We start from the raw sequence: 21,107 nt of genomic DNA on the forward strand, positions 1-21,107 counted from the left end.
CCGGCCTTAGAAGTCAACGTTAAATCGTTTAAGAGGACGATCTGGTTTTCTTTTTCATAATGGCTTGTACTTTAAGGCTTGTTTTGGTAATCTTTCTATTTTCATTCTTTGAACATGTTCCATCCATTTATGTTTATATTTTTTAATTTTTTCTATTACTGGTTCTTGGTTTGATTCTTTCATAATTTCTTCGTTTCTTTTGTGATCAAATAGGGCATACTTTGCAATTTTTCTCATAAACTTCATTTCTGCTGTTATTAATCTTTGTCTTTTTGTTTTATTGTCCAGATTTTGCATCCATACATTCAGACTGGTAGGGCTAATGTATTGTATACTTTTAGTGTGGTTTGTTTTTGAATTAGGTTTAGTTTAAATATAGAGTTAATTACACCTGTTATTTTTAAATATTTTGCAATTTTAACGTTTATATCTTTTTCATTTTCATCACCTGTTCTAAGATCTTGTTATTTATTACTATTTTAGTTCTTGCTGGATCTTGTCCTTTAAAGCAGCGCTTCCCAAACTGTGGGCCGCGGCCTCCTTGGGGGCCATAGGTTTTGTTGAGGGGGGGCCGAGAAATAATGAAAACAAATTTAAAATGTTTTAAGACTAAGTAGATTTTTTTATTTTAAAAGAAACGTATTTAACTTTTATTATTTCTTTTTTGTTATTTTTTATATTTTAATGGAAAAATGCACACATTGGTGTTGGTTCACAAACTTTGCTTCCTTATTTCGGCGCTTAATGAATATTAGTAAATATTGCTTATTCATATGTTTCATTTCAAAGCAGTGGTTAATTGTATTTACTTCGAATGCTCTCCAGGGAAGCTCCAAATCTTCCTGTCCCCTTTCATCACGCGTTCGTAATCAGGGACTGTTGATATTGACTTTATATACATATCAAAACTCATTTTATATTATCACTGTCATCCGAGCTAGTTTTCTGTTACCAATAAAAGTTTCGCATATACTTCACACATGAAAAAAAGCTTAAACAAGTTCATTGGAGAGGGCGCTAGTGGGTCAAGCGCTACGGACGTGTTTTGAAGAGCTCCTGATTCAGATAAGTTTTACTAGGAATAATTAAGTATATATGCGTAATTGTTTAAGTAAGAGCGGTTGTAAACATTGTACGCTACCGATATTATTAGTGTGGGGTTTTTTTTTTGCTTAAACTAAATACGAAAACGTATTATAATATTAGACCTAGTAACCTGCAGAGAAAAAAAAAAAAAATGGCAGCGGCATTGTCATTCCATGATTTTAATTTGGATTTCAGTCGGTTCGTTAAGTGTGAGGTCTGTTATATGTATTCCTTCGATTACATAAATGATTTGTGGATGTTTAGTGCGGATGGAAGAAGGGTGTGTGCAAAATGTGACCTGAACGAGGAATTGATGAATGCGAATATGAAGTTGATGACAGAAAATGCTAGTACCGATTGTGTCGTGAGTGCACGTTTGAAAGAGAAGGATGGTGAGCAAGAAAGGTAAAAAAATGTTAAAAAATCAGGAAAAAAGAAAAAGAGCGATTTGATAACCGTTTTAACGGATGTTAAAAGGGACGAAAGTGAGGCGGAAAGAAACGAAATTGAGAGAACGAATGAAAGTAGAAATGGCGTGATGCAGAAATCGCAAGTAAAAAAATCGAAAAAATGAATGATAGCGAAAAAAGAATGACTGATGGCGAAAGTTGGACGCATGTTGGAACGAAAGTACTGAACCAAAGAAAGATGAATGACAGTAAAAGTGAGAAGAATGATAGCGAAAGTTGGACGCATGTTAGTCCGAAAGTACGGAAACAAAGAAAGATATGTGAGAGTGAAAGTGAGAAGAATGATAGTGAAAGTTGGACGCATGTTGGACCGAAAGTACGGAAACAAAGAAGGATGAATGAGAGAGAAAGTGAGAAGAGGGGGTCGAGAGTTAGAAAGTTAGAAAGATTTAATGATAGAGTGAATGTGTCGCGAGGTTTGGAAGGTGAATTGGATTGGATGAAGCAAGAAATGAAATGGATGCGGAATGAAATTAAGAGAATTCAGGTCAAAACTATTAAAATAAATCATGATGGCATGAAAGAGTTAACAAAAGATGAGCAAGTGGCGTTGTATGGCGACTCCATTATTAAAGGTGTGCTAGAGGATAAAATGCACAAGGTATGTTTTCCAGGCGGTAAAATGAGTAGAGTGATTGAGGCATTGAATATGAGGCGGGAACGAGCAAAAGAGTTAATTGTCTTAATTGGTACAAATGATTTGAGAGAGAACAAAGAGCATGTCAAAATGAATGTCAGGAGACTGCTTGGAAAGATAAAGGAGAATAGTGTGACAGGAAGGGTGGTCAGTGTGTTGCCTAGGTATAGGCAACAACACACGATGGGAGTACAGTTTGTTAATGTGTGGAATGAGTTTGAGGGACGAAGTGAGCTGTATGGGAGCGATGGACTGCATTTGAGTGGTTATGGTGTGAGTAGCTTGGAGAGACTGCTGCTGGAAAGTGGAGAAGTGAATAGAGAGAATGAATCAGATCGAGAGGGGAGTGATGTGGAAGAGCAGGAGAGTGAGACAGGAGAGATTGAAGAAGTGGAAATGAATGGGGAAGTGAGTGGTATGAGTATAGAAAATGAGAGAATTGGTGTGCAAGAGGAGCAGGGAAACGGGGAGGCTCAGGGTGGACAGCGATACACAGTGTGAGAAAGGTGGATGCTCCAAGAGGAGGTGAGAGCATGTGTAGGCAGGAAAGTAATGGGATGATCAGGGATCAAAAGGAAACAGATGGAATTGCAAAGGGTTCTAAAATGAAGAGGCAGAAAGGGAAATGGTCCCAGTCCAGCATGGAGAGATCACATCGAGTGAGTGGTATCAGTGGAACTAGCTGTAGATCCAGAAATAAGTTGTTGTGTTTGTATACCAATGCTAGAAGTATAAGAAACAAGGCGGATGAAATGGTTGCACTAATTGCGTCTGTGCACCCAGAGATTGTCGCAATAAGTGAGACATGGTTAGATGAGGAATACATCCTGACAGGAATAGAGATGGAAAGGTATTATGTGTTTCATGAGGATAGAAGGAGTAAAAAGGGAGGGGGAGTGCTATTGATGATAGAGAAAGAGTTATGTCCATACAAGGTAGAGATGCAAGAGGGAAATGGGGCCAGTGGTTTTGAGGCAATATGGTGTGAGATAGAGGTGAATAGAATCAAATACTTGGTGGGATGTTGTTATAGACCTGGTAATGTGGATGGTGGTGATAGTGAAATGTATAGTCAAATAAGCCAAGCAAATAAGAAAAGGGTGATTATTATTATGGGTGATTTTCATTATGGCAATATAGACTGGAATGAAGAGATAGCAACTGGAAGTAAAGAAAATGAGACAGTATGTAACAGAGGGCACACGAGTAATAAGGGTCTTGGATTTGGTCATCTCATCAGAGGATGTAATTATCAATGAGGTATCAAATCATCCACCAATTGGTGAAAGTGACCATGAGGTGATTACTTGGGTGGTTGCCAGCAGTGCAAGGATCCCTGTGAAAAAAGGGTATATGTGGAACTACAAGGGGGGTGATTATGAAGAGCTCAGGAGACAGCTTGCAGGTGTAGCATGGAATGAGGAGTTAGCTGGAAAAGAGATCAATGCAGCTTGGGGGATTTTCAAAAAATATTTAGTGGATGCAATGTCTAAATGTATACCACGGGTGAGAAGGTTAAATAAGGTAGGTGTGTGATGGATGAATAAAGAGATTAAGCATGCAATACAGAGAAAACGGCATTGTGGAGGCAGCATAAGAGAAGTGGAAGTAACCAATTTCATGAGGTCTACAAAGACCAGGCAAGGAGGGTAACTTGGTTGGTGAGAGTAGCTAAAGTGAGGTATGAACAGCAGTTAGCTAATGAAGCTAAAAAGAATCCTAGGGAGTTCTTTCGATATGTACCCAGCAAAAGAAAGAATGATTATGGAAGGATGACATTGATTGGAGGAAATGGTATAAAGACAGCTGTTGCAGAATGTGTGGTGGAGATACTTAATGAGCAGTTCATAAAGATCTTTCAATCTTGTGAATGTGACTTCATGGAGAGATTAAGAGCAGTTGATGATGGGGAGGAGAGACTGACTGTAAGTGAGCAAGAGGTGTTTGGCGAGTTGAGTAAACTAGATGTAAATAAGGCTGTGGGACTTGATAATATATCACTGCGTATTCTGAAGGAATGTGCCAGAGAGTTGACACCTGCCTTGACATATTTTTTTAATATGAGTCTTGTATTTGGTCAAGTCCCTAAAGAGTGGAAGGAGGGCAAGATTGTGCCACTTCATAAAGGAGGTGATCGAACTCAAGCATCAAACTATAAGCCTATCTGTGTGTCAGGTGTTGTGGTTAAGTTGTTGGAGAAGCTTGTGAGAACTAGGATCCAGAGTTGGGTTGACAACAATGGTATAATCTTTGATGGACAGCATGGATTTGCTGAAGGGAGGTCGTGTTGTAGTAATCTACTTACTTATTACAATAAAGTGACTGCTTCCTTGGACAGAGGAGAAGGATACACAGTAATATACTTGGATTTCGCAAAAGCTTTTGATAGAGTACCTCATGATAAGTTGACAGTCAAACTAGAGCAGATGGGGTTGGATATTAGATTAGTGCATTGGATTGGAGACTGGCTATCTGATAGGTATCAACAAGTTGTGTATGGGGGTGCAATATCCAGGAAAAGGAAAGTCACTAGTGGAGTGCCTCAGGGATCTGTTTTAGGGCCATTACTATTTAACTTGTATATTAATGATATTGGCGAAGATTTGAATGGAGATATTCAGTTGTTTGCAGATGATGCAAAGTTGGGACGAACTATGAAGAGTAGAGAAGATGTCATGGCTTTACAAGAAGACTTGAATAAATTGAGTGGTTAGGCACAGGAATGTGGATGTGAGTTCAATGTTGCAAAATGTAAGGTTTTAAAATTTGGAAAACAAAGATGGGATGCAGAATTTATGCTTGGTGAGAATATATTGTTGGAAGTAGAGGAAATAAGAGATCTGGGAGTGATAGTGGATAAGGATCTAAAATTTAGGGGACACATCGCCAAAATTGTGAAGACAACACAAAGAATTCTGGGAATGATGACAAGGACACTGACGTGTAGAAGTAGGGAGATTCTTGTTCCATTGTATAAGGCTTTGATTAGGCCACACATGGACTATTGTGCCCAGATTTGGTCACCTAGTTTTCAGAAGGATGAAGAGATGTTGGAAAGGGTCCAAAGGCGACTGACTAAGGTAGTTTCTGACCTCTGGAATGTCGAGTATGAGGAAAGATTGAAAAGATGTAATTTGCAGAGTCTAGTGGAGAGAAGGAAGAGGGGAGATATGATAGAGACCTACAAGTTGGTAAGGGGTAGTTATAGGATCAATGGTGGAGAAGTTCTACAGAGAATAGTGGGAGTTCAGGGGAGAACCAGAGGTCATCCCTGGAAACTGTATAAAGAGAGTGTGAGTAGGGGAGTGAGAGGCAGGTTTTTTTCGTGCAGAGTTGTGAATGATTGGAATGCCTTGCCTGAGAGTGTGGTATCTGCAAGGAGTTTGAATGTGTTTAAGACCCGGTATGATGAGATGTGTGTGAGATAAAAGGACCTCCTAGATGAGTCTTTGACTCCATGAGGTCTTGTTTAATAATAATAATAATAATAATAATGTGGGGAGATAGTAACTCGCTTGCAGTGGTAAACAACACATCCTCCTTAACAGTCACTATACTGCAGAGGCAATAAAAACAAGTACTTTTATTATGCCAGTGAATAAGGTATGAGCAGTCGGTGTAATATATTTCTCAACAAATAGTGCAATTAGAGACAACTTGGATAAAAACACACTAATTAATGAATCACATGTCCCCTCATACAGAAACTATGCTGTATAGACGGAAACAAAACCATATGTTGCATGTACAATCACAGAGTCTAACTAAAAACTATTGTTATTAATTAGATGTGCATGAGTTCGATTTCCCAAGGCAGCAATAAAATTCAACCGAATGTGTTAAAATTCGTAAAAGTGTTAAAACTAAGTAATATATATATATATAATGAATGTTATGGCAGTTTCACATATGGAATTCGGTTGAAGAGAGTTAGCATTTCAACTCAATTGTCAGTTATACTTTTATCTTTCGGTTGCGCGATCTTTTGTTAATACCGCACCAATCATATGTACGTTTTAATAACCTGCCTTTGCTGTCTGTTTCGCGTTTGGCTTAATTACCGTAAAGGGAGAAAAGTCACAAAAGAGAAAAATGTTCCTGGTCCGAGGATTCCCTTATTCAGGTTATATTCACTAATTTCTTGTTATCAGTGTCTGTGGTGTGCCAGTATCGGTAAGTGGTGATATTATTTGATCTATTCTACGTTAAAAAATTTAACCCTGAGATGGATAAGTGGCTGATAAAAAAAAAAAAAAAAAATTCCTGCGAACAATCAGAAGAAGCAGAAACAGACTAAAAAAAAAAAAAAAAAAAGACAGTATTTCATATTTTACCAGAACAGCCCGCATCGTCTTCAGAACCAAACGGTAAGAGGCAAATAATGTAATATTTGCATTTGATTTTTGCAATATTTGCTGTGCATGTTTTGTATTGAATATAAATACAATAAATATTATAATAATATATCTCTCTATTACGATTTTTTTTCGAGGGGGGCCGTGAAATATGTTAATTTTTCCAAAGGGGGCCCTGACAACCAGAAGTTTGGGAAGCACTGCTTTAAAGGCCATAGTTTTTGAATTTTCTGTTGATATTATCATACCATAATCTTTGGCTATCTTATTTAGATCTAAAATAGCTTTCTGTAAGTAACCTTCAGAATTTGTAATTATTATTTGGTCATCGGCAAAAAGGAGAGTTTAAGTTCACTGTAGGAGAAAGTTTAATTCCTTGATGTAAATTTTTATTCCATTTTATTATTATTTCATTTAAGTAGATATTGAAAAGAGTTGCTGAGAGGGGACATTCCTGTTGGACCCCTTGGTTTATCTCTCTCGTATATGATAGCTCATGATTTAATCTTATTTGTATTTGATTATTTTCATATATACTTTTGATAGCTTTTAGGATGTTATTTGGTATTTGTCTTTCATTTAATATGTTAAGTAATATGTTTCTTTTAACTTTGTGAAATGCGTTTTCAAAGTCAATAAATGCAATATGTGTTTCTAAATTGTATTCTCTTCTTTTCTCTGTTATTAATTTTAGGCAAAAGGCCAGGTCTATACATGATCATCCTTTTCTGAATCCATTCTGTACTTCTAAAATAAAGTTTTCAGAATATTTCATTAGTTTGCTATTTAAAATTCTGCTATATATTTTGTAACAGGAATTTAGTATACTGATACCTCTATAAGTTTTAGGGTCATCTCTATTACATTTTTTAAAGATAGGAATCACAATTGCTTTTTTCCATTCTATCGGGGGAAAACCAGATGAATAAATTTTATTGAAAAATAATAAGTCTTTCTTTGAATCTTGTTCCTGCGTATTTATATAGTTCTGAACATAGCTTATCTTCTCCAGGTGATTTTCCATTTCTTGTTTCTTTCAGGCTGATTTCTAATTCTTGTTTAGTTATTTCCTTTTCATTTTCGTTAATTGTTTGCCAGTTGTCTTTTTTTAAATATTTTTCTGTCCACAATTCTGTGTAGTCATTTAGAAATTCTTCTAATTTCAATTCGGTGTTTAGTTTTATGTTTTCTTTGGTATCTACATTTAAGTGTTTCAAAATCTTATATACATTGGGTCTTACTTTATATAAATCATGTTCTAAATTAGAAACAAATTTGTTCCATGATTCTCTGTCTTTTTCTGACTTCTCTTTTAGCTATGGCTCTTATTTTTTTATATTCTATTTCATCTTCTAATCTTTTACTGCTTAACCATTTGTGATAGGCTTCTTTTTTCTTTTTGATTCTTTCTTTGATTGTATCATCCCAGATTTTCAGTTTTTTCCTTTTATTGAATTTTTTGGTCTTTCCTAAGCTTTCATTTGCTGATGCATTTAGTATCGTTTTTATATGAAGTCAATCTATTTCTATTTCTTCATTTTGTTTTATTTTATCTAGATATTGGTTAATTCTTTCTTTGTTTTATTTTTTTTTATTATAGCCATATTTTATATTTTATTATTATAGCCATTGTACATTTGTGTCATTCAATAGTCGAGTTTTATAAACAAATGTTTCAAATTTTCTTCATGTTCTTGTTACTTGTAGCAATTTAGGTGGTAATCTTAATTTTATTTTAACAAGGAAGTGGTCACTGCTTATTTCACATCCTCTGTGAACTCTAACATCTAGTGAAAATTTGGATGTCTTTTCATTTAATATAAAATAATCCAATATTGATTTCCATCCTCTTGCTGCCCAAGTATATTTATGTATGTCTTTATGTTTATAGAAGGAATTCATTATTTTTAGGTTATTATAAACTACAAAGGCAATCAATTTTTTACCATTCTTGTTTAGAGTATGTTCTCCGTGTATTCCTATATTATTATTAATTTTCGTGTTTCAAATTCTTGCATTTAAGTCTCCTGCTAAAATTACATAATCATTTTTATTTATTTTATTATATATGTTTTGTAGCTGATCATAAAAATCAATATTATCCTGTTTTCGTCCTTCTTCTGGGGCATATAAACCAATTATTGTTAAATAGCCTCTAACTATTTTTATTCTATCATTCTTTCATTCCATAATTTATAATGGTTTAACTGTTTTGAAAGGGAGTTATGAATCCAAATCATGACTCCTGCTTGTGCTCTTTGGTCTCTGTTGACTCCACTGTATATCACATTAAAATTTTCTGTTCTTAGTTCCTTTTAATTTCTTTTTGTTTTCAGTGATTACTGCTATTTTAAAATTTCTTTCATTTAATAGTTGATCTAATTTTATTTCTTTATATGCTATTCCTTTTATATTTCAGTTTGCTATGTGTATGATATTCTGTCATTTCCATTTTTGTTTTACCTTTTCCATTCCGCAGTCATTTTCCATAGATTCAATCCGATTATCTTTTTCTGTCAGCTTACAAGTAGAATTATGTTCTCCATGTCAGGGGACTAGCCTGACGATAGAATAGGTCAGTGGTAGGGCTGCTACCTTAAGGCTTCTTTACTAGCCTTCGTCCAAATTTAAACCCATAGGAGGAATAGGGTATATTGAAGGGGGAAAGAGTAAATTATAGAAGAATTCTAGTAAGGTTTATAGAGAGGGCATAGTTGTAAGGCCAGAAATGAAAAGCCCCCATGGCCCTCAAGTGTCATAAAATAAGAAGAGTTGGCTGATAAGGCCTTATAGGAAAGATTAAAGTAAGTGGATCTTCCTCCAAGTAGAAGAAGACGATAGATCCAGCTAGGGGTCCATGGAGTGCCACTTCCCTTACAATCAAGATGTTTGCTACTTATGGTCCTGTTGGTCCACGAGTCCTTATTCAGTATATTCGGACCATCCCACCATATACACACACACACACACACGGTGGGCTCCCCTATCCGCCACCCAGGGGACATGCTCTCTAGGGGTTACAAGGTCCCCCTGAGAGATGTTTTTTAATATGGATGTAAAAAATAATAAGTCAATGCTACATTGATGACCTTTCTTTTTCAAGAAAATATGTATGCAGAAATAAAACAACTGTAAAATGCACTTGAATAGAAATTTGAAAAGTTCAACAAACATTTAAATGAAAAAATTTATTTTTGGAAGTCCATAAAAAAACATAAAAATAATAGTTAAACACCTACTAACACAGCTATCCATTGCATTTTAATTAAAAACTAAAACTTGAAAAATACTAAATTTGTTTGCAAAACAGTGATTTGTTTACCTTTCTCAGCTTATTTGATATGAAATTTTACATTTAAATCCATTATCTGTTTAGAGTCATTAGTTTTTCCTTTGTTTGAAAATGATTTCTTGTTATCACATTCAATAACTAGGTAACCATTTCACCTATTTAAAAAAAAAAAAAAAACTTATATGTAGAATTATTTCAATTTTTTAAAATAATAATTACTTGAGAGTTTTAAAATCTTCAAGACAGACGAAGCATGCATGTCTGTCTTGAAGATTATATTCTGGGATATAATATATATTCTGGGATAATTGGCATTTTCTTCAACTAAGAAGTTTCTTAATATCCTTTGAGATTTTCTGACTTCTGAAATGTTGTGTGTCCACCTTAACAAAATTAATTTCCATTAACTTTCATGAACAAACTGAACTTCCATGGATGCCCTCATGTTCTCTCCCAACATTCCATATAATGAAAAATTTCACCACTATATCCTATAACACCCATTTGAAAGCTTATAGACTTTTATCATATCACCCTTCTTTCTCTTACTAACCACAGTCTTCAGTCCACACACTTGCAATCTGTCCTCATAATCTGAATTCCATAATCCTGATATAATCTTTGTAACTCTTCTTTGCACAGCTTCTTTATCCCCTTGGAATCCAGGAGATCAAAAAATGTGCACATGTATTCCAGGTGCAGTCTTATCAAGACCTTGTAAGTGAGGCAAAATGACTTCCATATCATTATTGTTGGAAGTTTTTTAACTTGGTTATGCATAAATTAAAGATGCCAAGAAATTATATTCTTGGTTTAATCTGTAAAATCTCTCATGATATTACTTTGTAACTTATGTTCGTTTTTACATATGGTTATACTATAAATTAAAGGTACCAAGAAATTATATACTTTGTTTAATCCTTTATCAAAGTGTAAGCAAACAAAATTTGTGCCTGAAGTATTTTCAGAACTCAGTTCTGAAAATACTTCATGCACAAACTTTGTTTGCTTACACTTGGATAAAAGATTAAACCAAGTATATAATTTCTTGGTATCTTTAATTTATAGTATACTCGAGTGAAAAAAACTTCCAACTATCTCTAATCCAGAGTATTTTGATAATAAAGTGTGACACCTTTTGGATACTCGTATATGAAAATAAGACTTCTGCATTACTTCAACCTTAGTGTCACCTGTAGGTCTGGCTCCCACTCGTGAGACATCAATAAAGGTCAAAACCAGCATTATACATATATAAGGATATGTGCTGCGCATTATGGGATACTAAGGCAAGTGATGTGAAGTCATTATCTTCTATATATGAGTTGCCCCAGTCCTGAAAATACTTCAGGTGCAAACTTTGTTTGCTTACACTTAGATAAAGGATTAAACCAAGTATATAATTTCTTAGTATGTAATTTCATTTTTACATGTTTTTTGTTTAGGAGAATATACTTAAGTAATGTTAATTTTTGACTGAAATAATCTTTTCTGTAATAATATTGTATTGAACCTCTGTTAAAATAATGTGCCGCATGACATCATCATATAAGGCTATTAAGTAATGTTAGATCAGTAAGTCTAATGCTAAGATTAGTGAAGAATTCTGAGAATTTCCAAAGATGCATGAAAGATGCCATCATGTCCAAAGGCCAATACGTGACACTTGCTATGGTTAGAGAATTCCAAAGACACATGAAGAATGACATCAGCATGTCCGAAGGTCAATACATGGCCATTTTCGAGAGACACTCGCATGCGCACGATGGAGGCCCGGGCCTATATATAAGGCAAGTCATGGGAGGGGATTTTGTCTTAAGGAATATTGTGTCGATCGTCTCGATGCAGTATTTTGACACAAAGGAAGGAGCTGTACATCACTGCCATGTTAAGGGTCCTATAAGGCAAGGCATAGTTGACAATCCAAACAAGGAAGAAGTTTAGTGGGAAAACAGGAATGAGTGAGCAAGTGGAAAGAAGAAGACTTACGTGTGAACTAAAGGTTAATGTGAAAGACTGTGCTCAGCAAGAATTGTAAGTAGTTGTAACACTGAACAAGAATGTATGTCAAGTGTCTATGTTTCTGAGATATTGTATATTAATCTTGAATTAGGCTTAACCAAGGTATGCCTTATATTCAGTCAATGCTATGCTAGATTATGAATTAACTTAGAACTAAGGTTAGATTAGAATGAATTGAGACTAGCAAGAGTATTGTAATGACATTGTATATCTTTGTGAATGTGAATCTTTTTGTAAATAATTCCTTTTGTCTTCATTAAATGGTTTGTGAAGAACACATCGGACTGATTCTGTCAGTGCACTATCCTAAAAAATTTGAACTTTCATAAGATAGAAGTTTATGGAATTTATAATTAAGCTATTAGTAAGGCTTAATTTATAATTAAGCCTCACTAGTTTAAAGTAAGGATATATAATAAGGGGGAAATATAAACAATATCTGCTTTGTCTTTGATTTAAGATCTTATACTCTCGCACTCAAAATATAGTCTAACTGGCACCGTCTTAAAACAAATAAATTTATTAGACTATAGAGCATTGGTTCCCAACCGGTGGTACCCTTGGGGGTATGTGCTGGGCCATTCAGAGGTACATGAAAAATAATCAATAATGGCAGATTTTCCACTATTTCCACTATTTTACATTACATTTTACATATTTCTGCTATTTTAAAAACAAGGGGTACAATTTATAGAAATGGGTTTAAGAGGGGTACACAAGTGGAAAAAGGTTGGGAATCACTGCTGTAGAGTGTGGGAGATAAGATATAGTAGTTATACATGTATGGCGGCAGCCGATAGTTAAAATCTTATACTCTCACACTCAAAATATAGTCTAAATGGCAGTCTTAAAACAAATAAATTTATTAGACTATAGAGCATTGGCTCCCAACCGGTGGTACACATACCACTGATTGGTACGTGTAAATATGTGTAATATTATATATTATGGGAAGGGTCAAAACCCAGACCGCTTTCAAACCTTCATTGAGGTCTCATCAGTAGGATCCTGATCCAGAAGTGATACCAAGGTTGAAGTAATGCAGAAATCATATTTCCATATATAAGTAGCCAAAAGGCATCACACCTTTACTAAAATACTCCAGATTAGAGATAGATGTTGTAAGTTTTTTTCACTTGGTTATACTATAAATTAAAGATGCTAAGAAATCATATTCTCAGTTTCATCCTTTATCCAAGTGTAAGCAAACAAAGTTTGTATGTGAATTCACTTCACGACTGTGCTACTTGTATATAGAGGCTAATGTCTTCACATTAATTGCTTTAGTATCCCTGACCCAGAAGTGATACCAAGGTCGAAGTAGTGCGGAAGTCGTATTTCCATATACAGTTAGCCAAAAGGTGTCACCTTATTGCTGAAATAATCTGGATAAAATACAAATAATCCAGTCGTGAAGTGACTTCACGCATAAACTTTGCTTGCTTACGCTTCGATAAAGGATGAAACCGAGAATATAATTTCTTGGTAACTTTAATTTATAGCTGGACAGGTCGAGATGTAGTTGCCAGATTAAGAGAGATACCCTGGTCCTCAGATTGTAGGGTTTGCATGAGGCTGGTTATCTTGCCAAGTAAAAAAAATCCGTAACTCAGATGCTTCAACTGGAAAAGTCATTGGCCAGAAACAGTGAAAATGACCGAGGTTAACAATTAGTTATCTCAGATATTTTAAAAATAATCACTTGGAATATGCAAAGCATAACAACCAAGGAATTAGAATTAGCAAAACAACTAAAAACTAAAATGATTAATATAGCTGTGATGACAGAAGCATAAAAGAAATTAAAGGGAACAAAAGTGAATGAAAGTATAATGAAGTGGACCAGCATACCAGAGCTTGGAAAATGGAGTGGCCATTTTAATTGATAATAAATGAAAAAATAAAATACGATAGCACAATTTTGCAAATGATTGAATTATAACAGTTGAATTGAAAACAAATAGAATCTACTTAAATATCATAGGAGTTTGAAAGTTTTTTAGAGATGCCAAGAAATTACATTCTTGGTTTAATCCTTTATCCAAGTGTAAGCAAATAAAAATTTGTGCATGAATTAACATCACGAGTGGGCTACTTGTATATAGAGGATAATGACTTCACATTAATTGCCTTAATATCCCATAATTTAATGCACATTTCCTTACAGACATGTAGAATGCTATGCATTATGGGAAGGGCCACTACTCAGACCTGTTTCAACTTTTATTGTGGTCTCATTATTGGGAGCTAGACATGTCTATAAGGGTATGTGCATTGCATTATGGGATACTAAGGCCAATAATAAAGGATACTAATGCGAAGTCATTAGCCTCTGTATACAAGTAGCCCAGTTGTGATGTTATTTAATGTGAAAATTTTAATTTCCTTATGCTTGGAAAAAATATTAAACCAGGAATAACATCTTGGCATCTTTAATTTATTATTGCACCTTAAGAAGTTAAAAAAAGAGGACTCTGAACAATTTTATGGGCAACTACAAAAACAGTTATAAAAATATAATAAATATGACTAAATATTAATAGCAAGAGATCGTGATGCTAGAGTTGGAGCATTACCATCAGGTTCGATCCTATGTACTATCTGGCGGCCATCCTGCTGAAAACTGTTTTACACCTGTTCCCTCAAATTTTTGCAGAAACTAGCCCCCTAATTGAAAATGATAACATTGTAATGAGTATGCCCTGCAAGACCATCACCCAAGCTGCAAAGGGGGGGGGGGGGAGAGAAACCAGAGGCCCAACCGTGGGGATGAAACATAGCAGAAGCCATTTCACCTGTCCTACTGGACAATGAAAGACATCTACAACCTAGAGGTCTAGTTGGCATTTCCCCACAACTAGGGAAGATATGCATTTAAGGTGGCAATAATCACCTTGTCAGAGCTCATTTGTGGAAATGGGGCTCTTGCAGGCCATTACCATGGGAAGGTGGGGATGACTTGTGGTATGCATATCTCCACCTGCTCAGGATATACAAAGGTCTTTAAGTGGTACAAGGCACTACTTTTTTTTTTTTTTTTTTTTTTTTTTTGCCTGTTGGCATGGATCAGCTGACCTCCATTAGGGCAACATCTGGTTGATCGCACAATTGTGTTCCATCCCTCGAACTGTCGGCATTCAAAGTTTAAATTCAAATAGTTTGAACCACGAGGTCAGAACTCTAACCTAAATTTCATCATCATCAAATTCCTGGTATGTACCCACATGGGGTACATATTATTATAATAATATCAGGAATTATCAAGTATTATGATAATAGTGCTACATGCAAAAGTTACACCATTACTAACTTCCAATCAGCAATTTTCCTCCAAATTAATCTGATATCTGTCAAGACTCCAAAATTATCAGATCTTATATTTCTATCTTAAAGCATGCTTTAATGTGTCAATCCATCTACATCTTGGTCTTCCTCTGGATCTTTTTCCCGCTAGCCTGGCAAACACTTGTTTTGATAATCTTTCCTCTCCCATTCTGTTTAAGTGACCACCTGAGATTAACTCTACTAACACATTCCTGAATGGTGACAATGGAAAGTTCTTTCCTAATTCATTTTTTTTAATGTGATACTGCCATTGATGTCATCTATTCACTCCACTAATCTTTATCAGAACTGTCATATCAGAGGTCTCCAGTCTTTGATCAAGTGTTTTATTTTTAACCCAGCTCTCAGATCCATAAGTTAAAATTGGTTGGAAAAGTCATCAGATAATGACCTCCTTTGTGACACACACCTAATTTAACATCAAACCATCTTCCTGTACCACCTTCAATTCTAACTGCTCACTTATACCTTAAATAGAGACCATGTATTACTCGATATAATATCCCATTTACACCATGTAACTGTAGTGTTCTGAAGAGTTTTCCTCTTGGCATCTTGTCATATGCTTTTTCCAGATCTACAAAACTTAAATACCAGTCCTTGTTTATATTCCCAAGATTTCTCAGCTATTTGTCTTAAAGTGAAAATCTGATCCTGGCACAACCTCTGTTTGGCCGGAATCCAGCTTGTTCTTCACTAGACTTCCCTTCCACAATGGTTCTTAGCTGTTTCTGAAGTATATTTGCATAAATCTTACCAGGAACACTCACTAATATCTCTGTAATTCTGACATTCAGTTTAAGCCTTTATCTATTATTTATAGATTACTCCAAGGCCTCTGACTGTATGAGGTGGGATATTTTATGGGATATCATGCAAAAATATGGAATACCAAACCATCTAGTAACCCTCATAAAGAACTTATATCAAGGAAATCAAGCAACAGGAACTTTATATATGCTTTCTTCTTTTCTTTGAATGCCTCTTTAACTTCCTGAGTCCTACATTTCATTCGTCTCATTAAACTTTTTTTTATTATTAAAAATTTAAATTTCATAATTTTTCTTTACATGAACTGATAGGCATAGAACAAACTGGTTTCCGAGGAAACTATTCAACAATAGACCAGATTTTCACATTGCACCAACTAGCAGAGCTCAGCTGGGAAGACCATAAAGAACTATATTGTTGTTTTGTGGACTTTAAACAAGCTTTCGATAACATCAACAGAGAAATCCTTAAAGTTCTACTAGAAAAAGCAATAGACAAATATATAATACAGTTTCTGATAAAATATTACTCTAAGACAAATGCAATAATTAAAAAGGACACACTCACAGCAGAACCCAAAGAGATCTAAAAAGGAGTAATGCAAGGATTCCCATTATCCCCGTGCTTATTCAACATATTATTATTATTATTAAACAAGACCTCATGGAGTCAAAGACTCATCTAGGAGGTCCTTTTATCTCACACACATCTCATCATACCGCGTCTTAAACACATTCAAACTCCTTGCAGACACCACACTCTCAGGCAAGGCATTCCAATCATTCACAACTCTGCACGAAAAAAACCTGCCTCTCACTCCCCTACTCACACCCTCTTTATACAGTTTCCAGGGATGACCTCTGGTTCTCCCCTGATCTCCCACTATTCTCTGTAGAACTTCTCCACCATTGATCCTATAACAACCCCTTACCAACTTGTAGGTCTCTATCATATCTCCCCTCTTCCTTCTCTCCACTAGACTCTGCAAATTACATCTTTTCAATCTTTCCTCATACTCGACATTCCAGAGGTCAGAAACTACCTTAGTCAGTCGCCTTTGGACCCTTTCCAACATCTCTTCATCCTTCTGAAAACCAGGTGACCAAATCTGGGCACAATAGTCCATGTGTGGCCTAAAATATCTAGATGAAGTTGTAAAGAAGGCAATAGACAATGAGCCTGGAATCAATGTCAATGGTTTATACATAAATAATATCAATTATGCAGATGATCTCGTCCTTATTGCAAGAATCCCAAATGAACTACAAAGGTTGATAAACAAGCTAAACGAAACCTGTAAAACATATGAAATGACTATAAATATACAAAAGACAAAAGTGATGAAAATAGGGAGGAACAGAACTACCATCTCAGCCACCCTAAACGGAGAACAAGTAGACAACTTCATATATCTTGGATCAAAACTAACAGAAACAATAGAAACTCAGACACAGAATAGCGATAGGATGGACCGCCATGGGAAAATTACAGAAAATCTGGAAAACAAATAAGATATCTAAGCAAGCCAAAATCAAATTATACGAATCAATAATTACACCAACAGTCATCATTGGAGCAGAAGCGTGGACAGTTAAGAAAAGGGAGGAGAAAAAAACTGCTGGCATTTGAAATGAAATGCTTAAGAAAAATAAATAGAACAAGTTGGATAGAAAAGAAAACAAACGGCACAGTCAGACAAGAATTATTGTATAAAAAGACAATAATAGAAAAAATTAGAAAACAACAACTGAGATGGTTTGGCCACACTGTATGCATGAACGCAGACAGACTTCCTAACGTCCTCCTAATCAGTACTTTTCCAACTGAAAAAAGAAGACTCGGAAGACCAAGAATTACCTGGCTGAAATTAATAAAGAACATCTCGGGATGCAGAACATATAAGGAACTTTTTCGAACTGCAAGGAATAGAGAAGACTGGAAGATCCTGTTCAAGAGAAGACTCAACCCGTCTTAGACGGAAGAGAAGAAGAAGAGAATTTTTGTTTCTACTGTATAGCTAAAAATGTATATCTTCTTTCACTATGCGTTATTCTCGCTTCCTATGCAGGGTCCATGTGTTACTTAGATGTGACTTCTTAGTACCACTCCCAACCGACCTGTTGCCTAGACTGCCGCTGGGGGGGGATATATTTTTGACTGTAGTAGTGAATGTTTATGGGGCCGGTTTGCCTGCTTGCGGGATGAAAAACGCCAGATAAACTGGCGGAAAAAACCCTACTGCCCATGCCCAAGACCGGCTAACTTGGCAATGCCTGAGGAAGATCCTCAAATTCCTCATGTCTTCGATGGGAATCGAACCTGGGACACTCCTTCCCCAGGCATATGGTTGCGAAATGCAAAGCCACTAGGCTAACCGCACGGACCATAGTTAAAAATGTATGTAATAATTAAAAAAAGCTTTTTAATTATTTATGTTTTAATGACATATTATTATAACTTCTCCCAATACTCTTACTTGAGAGGGAGTATGTCCGTGTTAAAATTTTTAAAAAGCATATTTGGTTACTGAAAGGTAGGACAACACTGGTGTATGCGATAGTGAGGGTTGACTTGAGTGTGGTTTCGCTTTAATAATAATGACAATGGTGCATTTGTAGTAAACTAAAAATTAATTCTGTATTATTGATTTATACCAATTTATAGAATTAATTAATTCTATAAATTGGTATTCACAAGTAAAACTTTATAAGCATTTATAATCTTAAGGATATTTGATATTAAACTAAACATATTTGGTCGTTTATATAATTCAAATACAAATTTATTTATTAATTACTGACCATTTACGAAAAACAAAATTACATTAGAGCCTACCAGTTTTGGCTTTTTCGGCCGTTTACGGAGACATCTCCGTAAATGCCTTGAAAAAGCCAGACAGTTTGCTGGCGAAACTGGTAGGCTCTAATGTAGTTTTGTTTTTCGTAAATGGTTAGTAATTAATAAGTTTGTATTTGATATTATTTATCATTTAACTTGTTTTTTTTTTTGTTTAGTGTGGAGGCAAAAATGTAAGGTTGGTTGTGATGAATAATTTGGTACCTTCTTCCATTAAAATTCATCAGAAGTATGACTTAAAAGGCTCCACTTTCAAGAGGAAAGCAAGTAAATATGAACGAACAAAAGAATCTCCAACTTTTAAAGATTTAGATTTTATTGACCATCATCCAGATGGAATTCTCTTGGAAGCTGAGACATACATGGCATTGGTAAAAACAATTCATAGAGATTGCAGAGTAAGTATTATAATTATTTATTAGAAATAATAATTTTTAAAATAAAAATGATTACATAATTAGATGTTATCTGGGTTCCGTAGGCAGAGGTCAGTGCATTTTTGACTTGTTGCATGCTAGGATTGGGTAAAGCAGTCGAATACAACACAGTTAAAACTCGGCATGCACTTATTATTTACCAGCTCTAACAATCTGTGGTGTAATGAATATTATGGAACGATTAATTCCCCTTCATTATTAATAAAATTAAATGAATAAAATGTATGATTATAGATATATTATTGTTGTATTTATTATGAGTATATTCCCATTATTAAGATGAATATTATACTTAGCGGACCATGTGATTGTGAGCTCACAGCTAATTCATTTTTTTAATATTGATTTAGTGATATTTTGATAATTACAATGATAAACACAAGTGTGTTTATTTTTTATTGATATATTTATACCATATACAATAGATAAACTATGTTATTGGGGTGCTGATGCAAATGAAAACAATGTCAGCCAAGATCATTCTGTAGGGGTTTTACATGGGGGATTTTGTGTAATATAGGGTGTGTGTGTGTGCGTGCGCTATGGAATCTACTTTTCTTGGAATCAGCAGCAGATTTCTTAAACCAAGCTAATCTTAATAAATATGGATGTACTAAACTTCTTAAGATTTGTGAAACCTTAATCCTTAGGCCTTTCACCCAGCAGCTAGCCTTAGCTGCTGGGTGGGAGGCCTAAGGATTTAAGGCTTTTAGTCTAATTTTTTCTGCTTATTGTTTTTACTTCTTTTTATGTGTGCTTATATGACTTTGAGATTATATCCAATCTGTCTGCTTGAAAACTATTTCGGGTAGAAATAGACCTGTCATATATGGTTTAATGGCTTCTCATTATGTAGTTGTATATATTGCCAGCCTGGTTGGCCGAGTGGTTAGCGTATCTGCTCTCCAGCCAAAAAGCTGCGGATTCGAATCCCACCGCAGGCATGGATGTTTGTGATTGTCTGTGAAAATACTAGTGGTGGTGGTCGGCGGTAGATGGTGTTGGTGTAGATGATGAGGACTGTTGTGGGACAGACATCCATTGACCTCACCCAGCACTCCAGTTCATTCCACAGATGTTCAGTATGGTTGAGATCAGGGTTCTATGGTGACATTCATGTCCATGAACCATGCAGTTACAGCAGCAGCCTTATCACACGAGCATTGTCTTGCTGAAAGAGACAGTGATCACTTCTTTAGAAACAGCCACAAAGTAGGAAGCATTGCATTGTCCAGAATGTCCTGATACTTCTCAGTGTTCAGTGTTGGTGGCACTACAAAGAGAGGTCCAAGGCCAAACCATCACATCACTACCTCTGAATTTCATAGTTGGGGTTATGCATTCTGGTAAGAGGTATTCACCGCACATCTGCCACACCCCTCCATCTGCATGGTAGAGAGTGTAGTGTGATTCGCTGCTCCATAATATGAGCTTTCTAAGCTCCCACATCCCACTGTACATGTTCTTTGCACCACTGAAGACGACGCTGCATTGTTGGTTCTGGTAATGGGGACTTGCATATCGAGGTCCTACCATGGAAGTTCATATTGTGAGCTTCGGTTCTCAATATTTTCGTGCAGATTCACGTTCCAGTTGATGCCTGGAACTCTGCATTGAATGTTTTGACTGACGAATGGTGGTTTTAACATATTTTCCTTTGTAGCATCCTATGGTCAGGTTCGGTAAGTGTTGTAGGTTGTCCACTGCAGATAGCACTTGTGGTTGACACCCTGTGCTTCCATCTCAGTATGGTATCACTGATTGTTGACCTTGGATCACCCAATTTGTCAATAATTTGCCAAACAGATAGACCTGGAACATGGCATCCTATTTTGC

At 35.6% G+C, this 21,107-nt stretch overlaps 1 protein-coding gene across 2 annotated transcripts in view; it reads left to right on the plus strand.

Annotated features, from left to right (window-relative positions):
• The window catches only part of LOC150101286 (phosphatidylinositol 4-phosphate 5-kinase type-1 alpha-like), a 597,237-nt gene that overhangs the window by 147,252 nt on the left and 428,878 nt on the right, over positions 1–21,107 (plus strand). For both annotated transcript variants that reach the window (XM_090401030.1, XM_090401031.1), the window contains exon 8: positions 18,993–19,232. In XM_090401030.1, coding sequence (XP_090257156.1) covers positions 18,993–19,232 — 240 coding nt within the window. The remainder of the gene's footprint in view (positions 1–18,992; positions 19,233–21,107) is intronic.

This window comes from Typopeltis vanoorti, chromosome 11, assembly GCF_054136105.1.
Source record: "Typopeltis vanoorti isolate ZY-2024b chromosome 11, IOZ_Tvanoo_1.0, whole genome shotgun sequence".
Taxonomy (NCBI): Eukaryota; Metazoa; Arthropoda; class Arachnida; order Uropygi; family Thelyphonidae; genus Typopeltis; species Typopeltis vanoorti.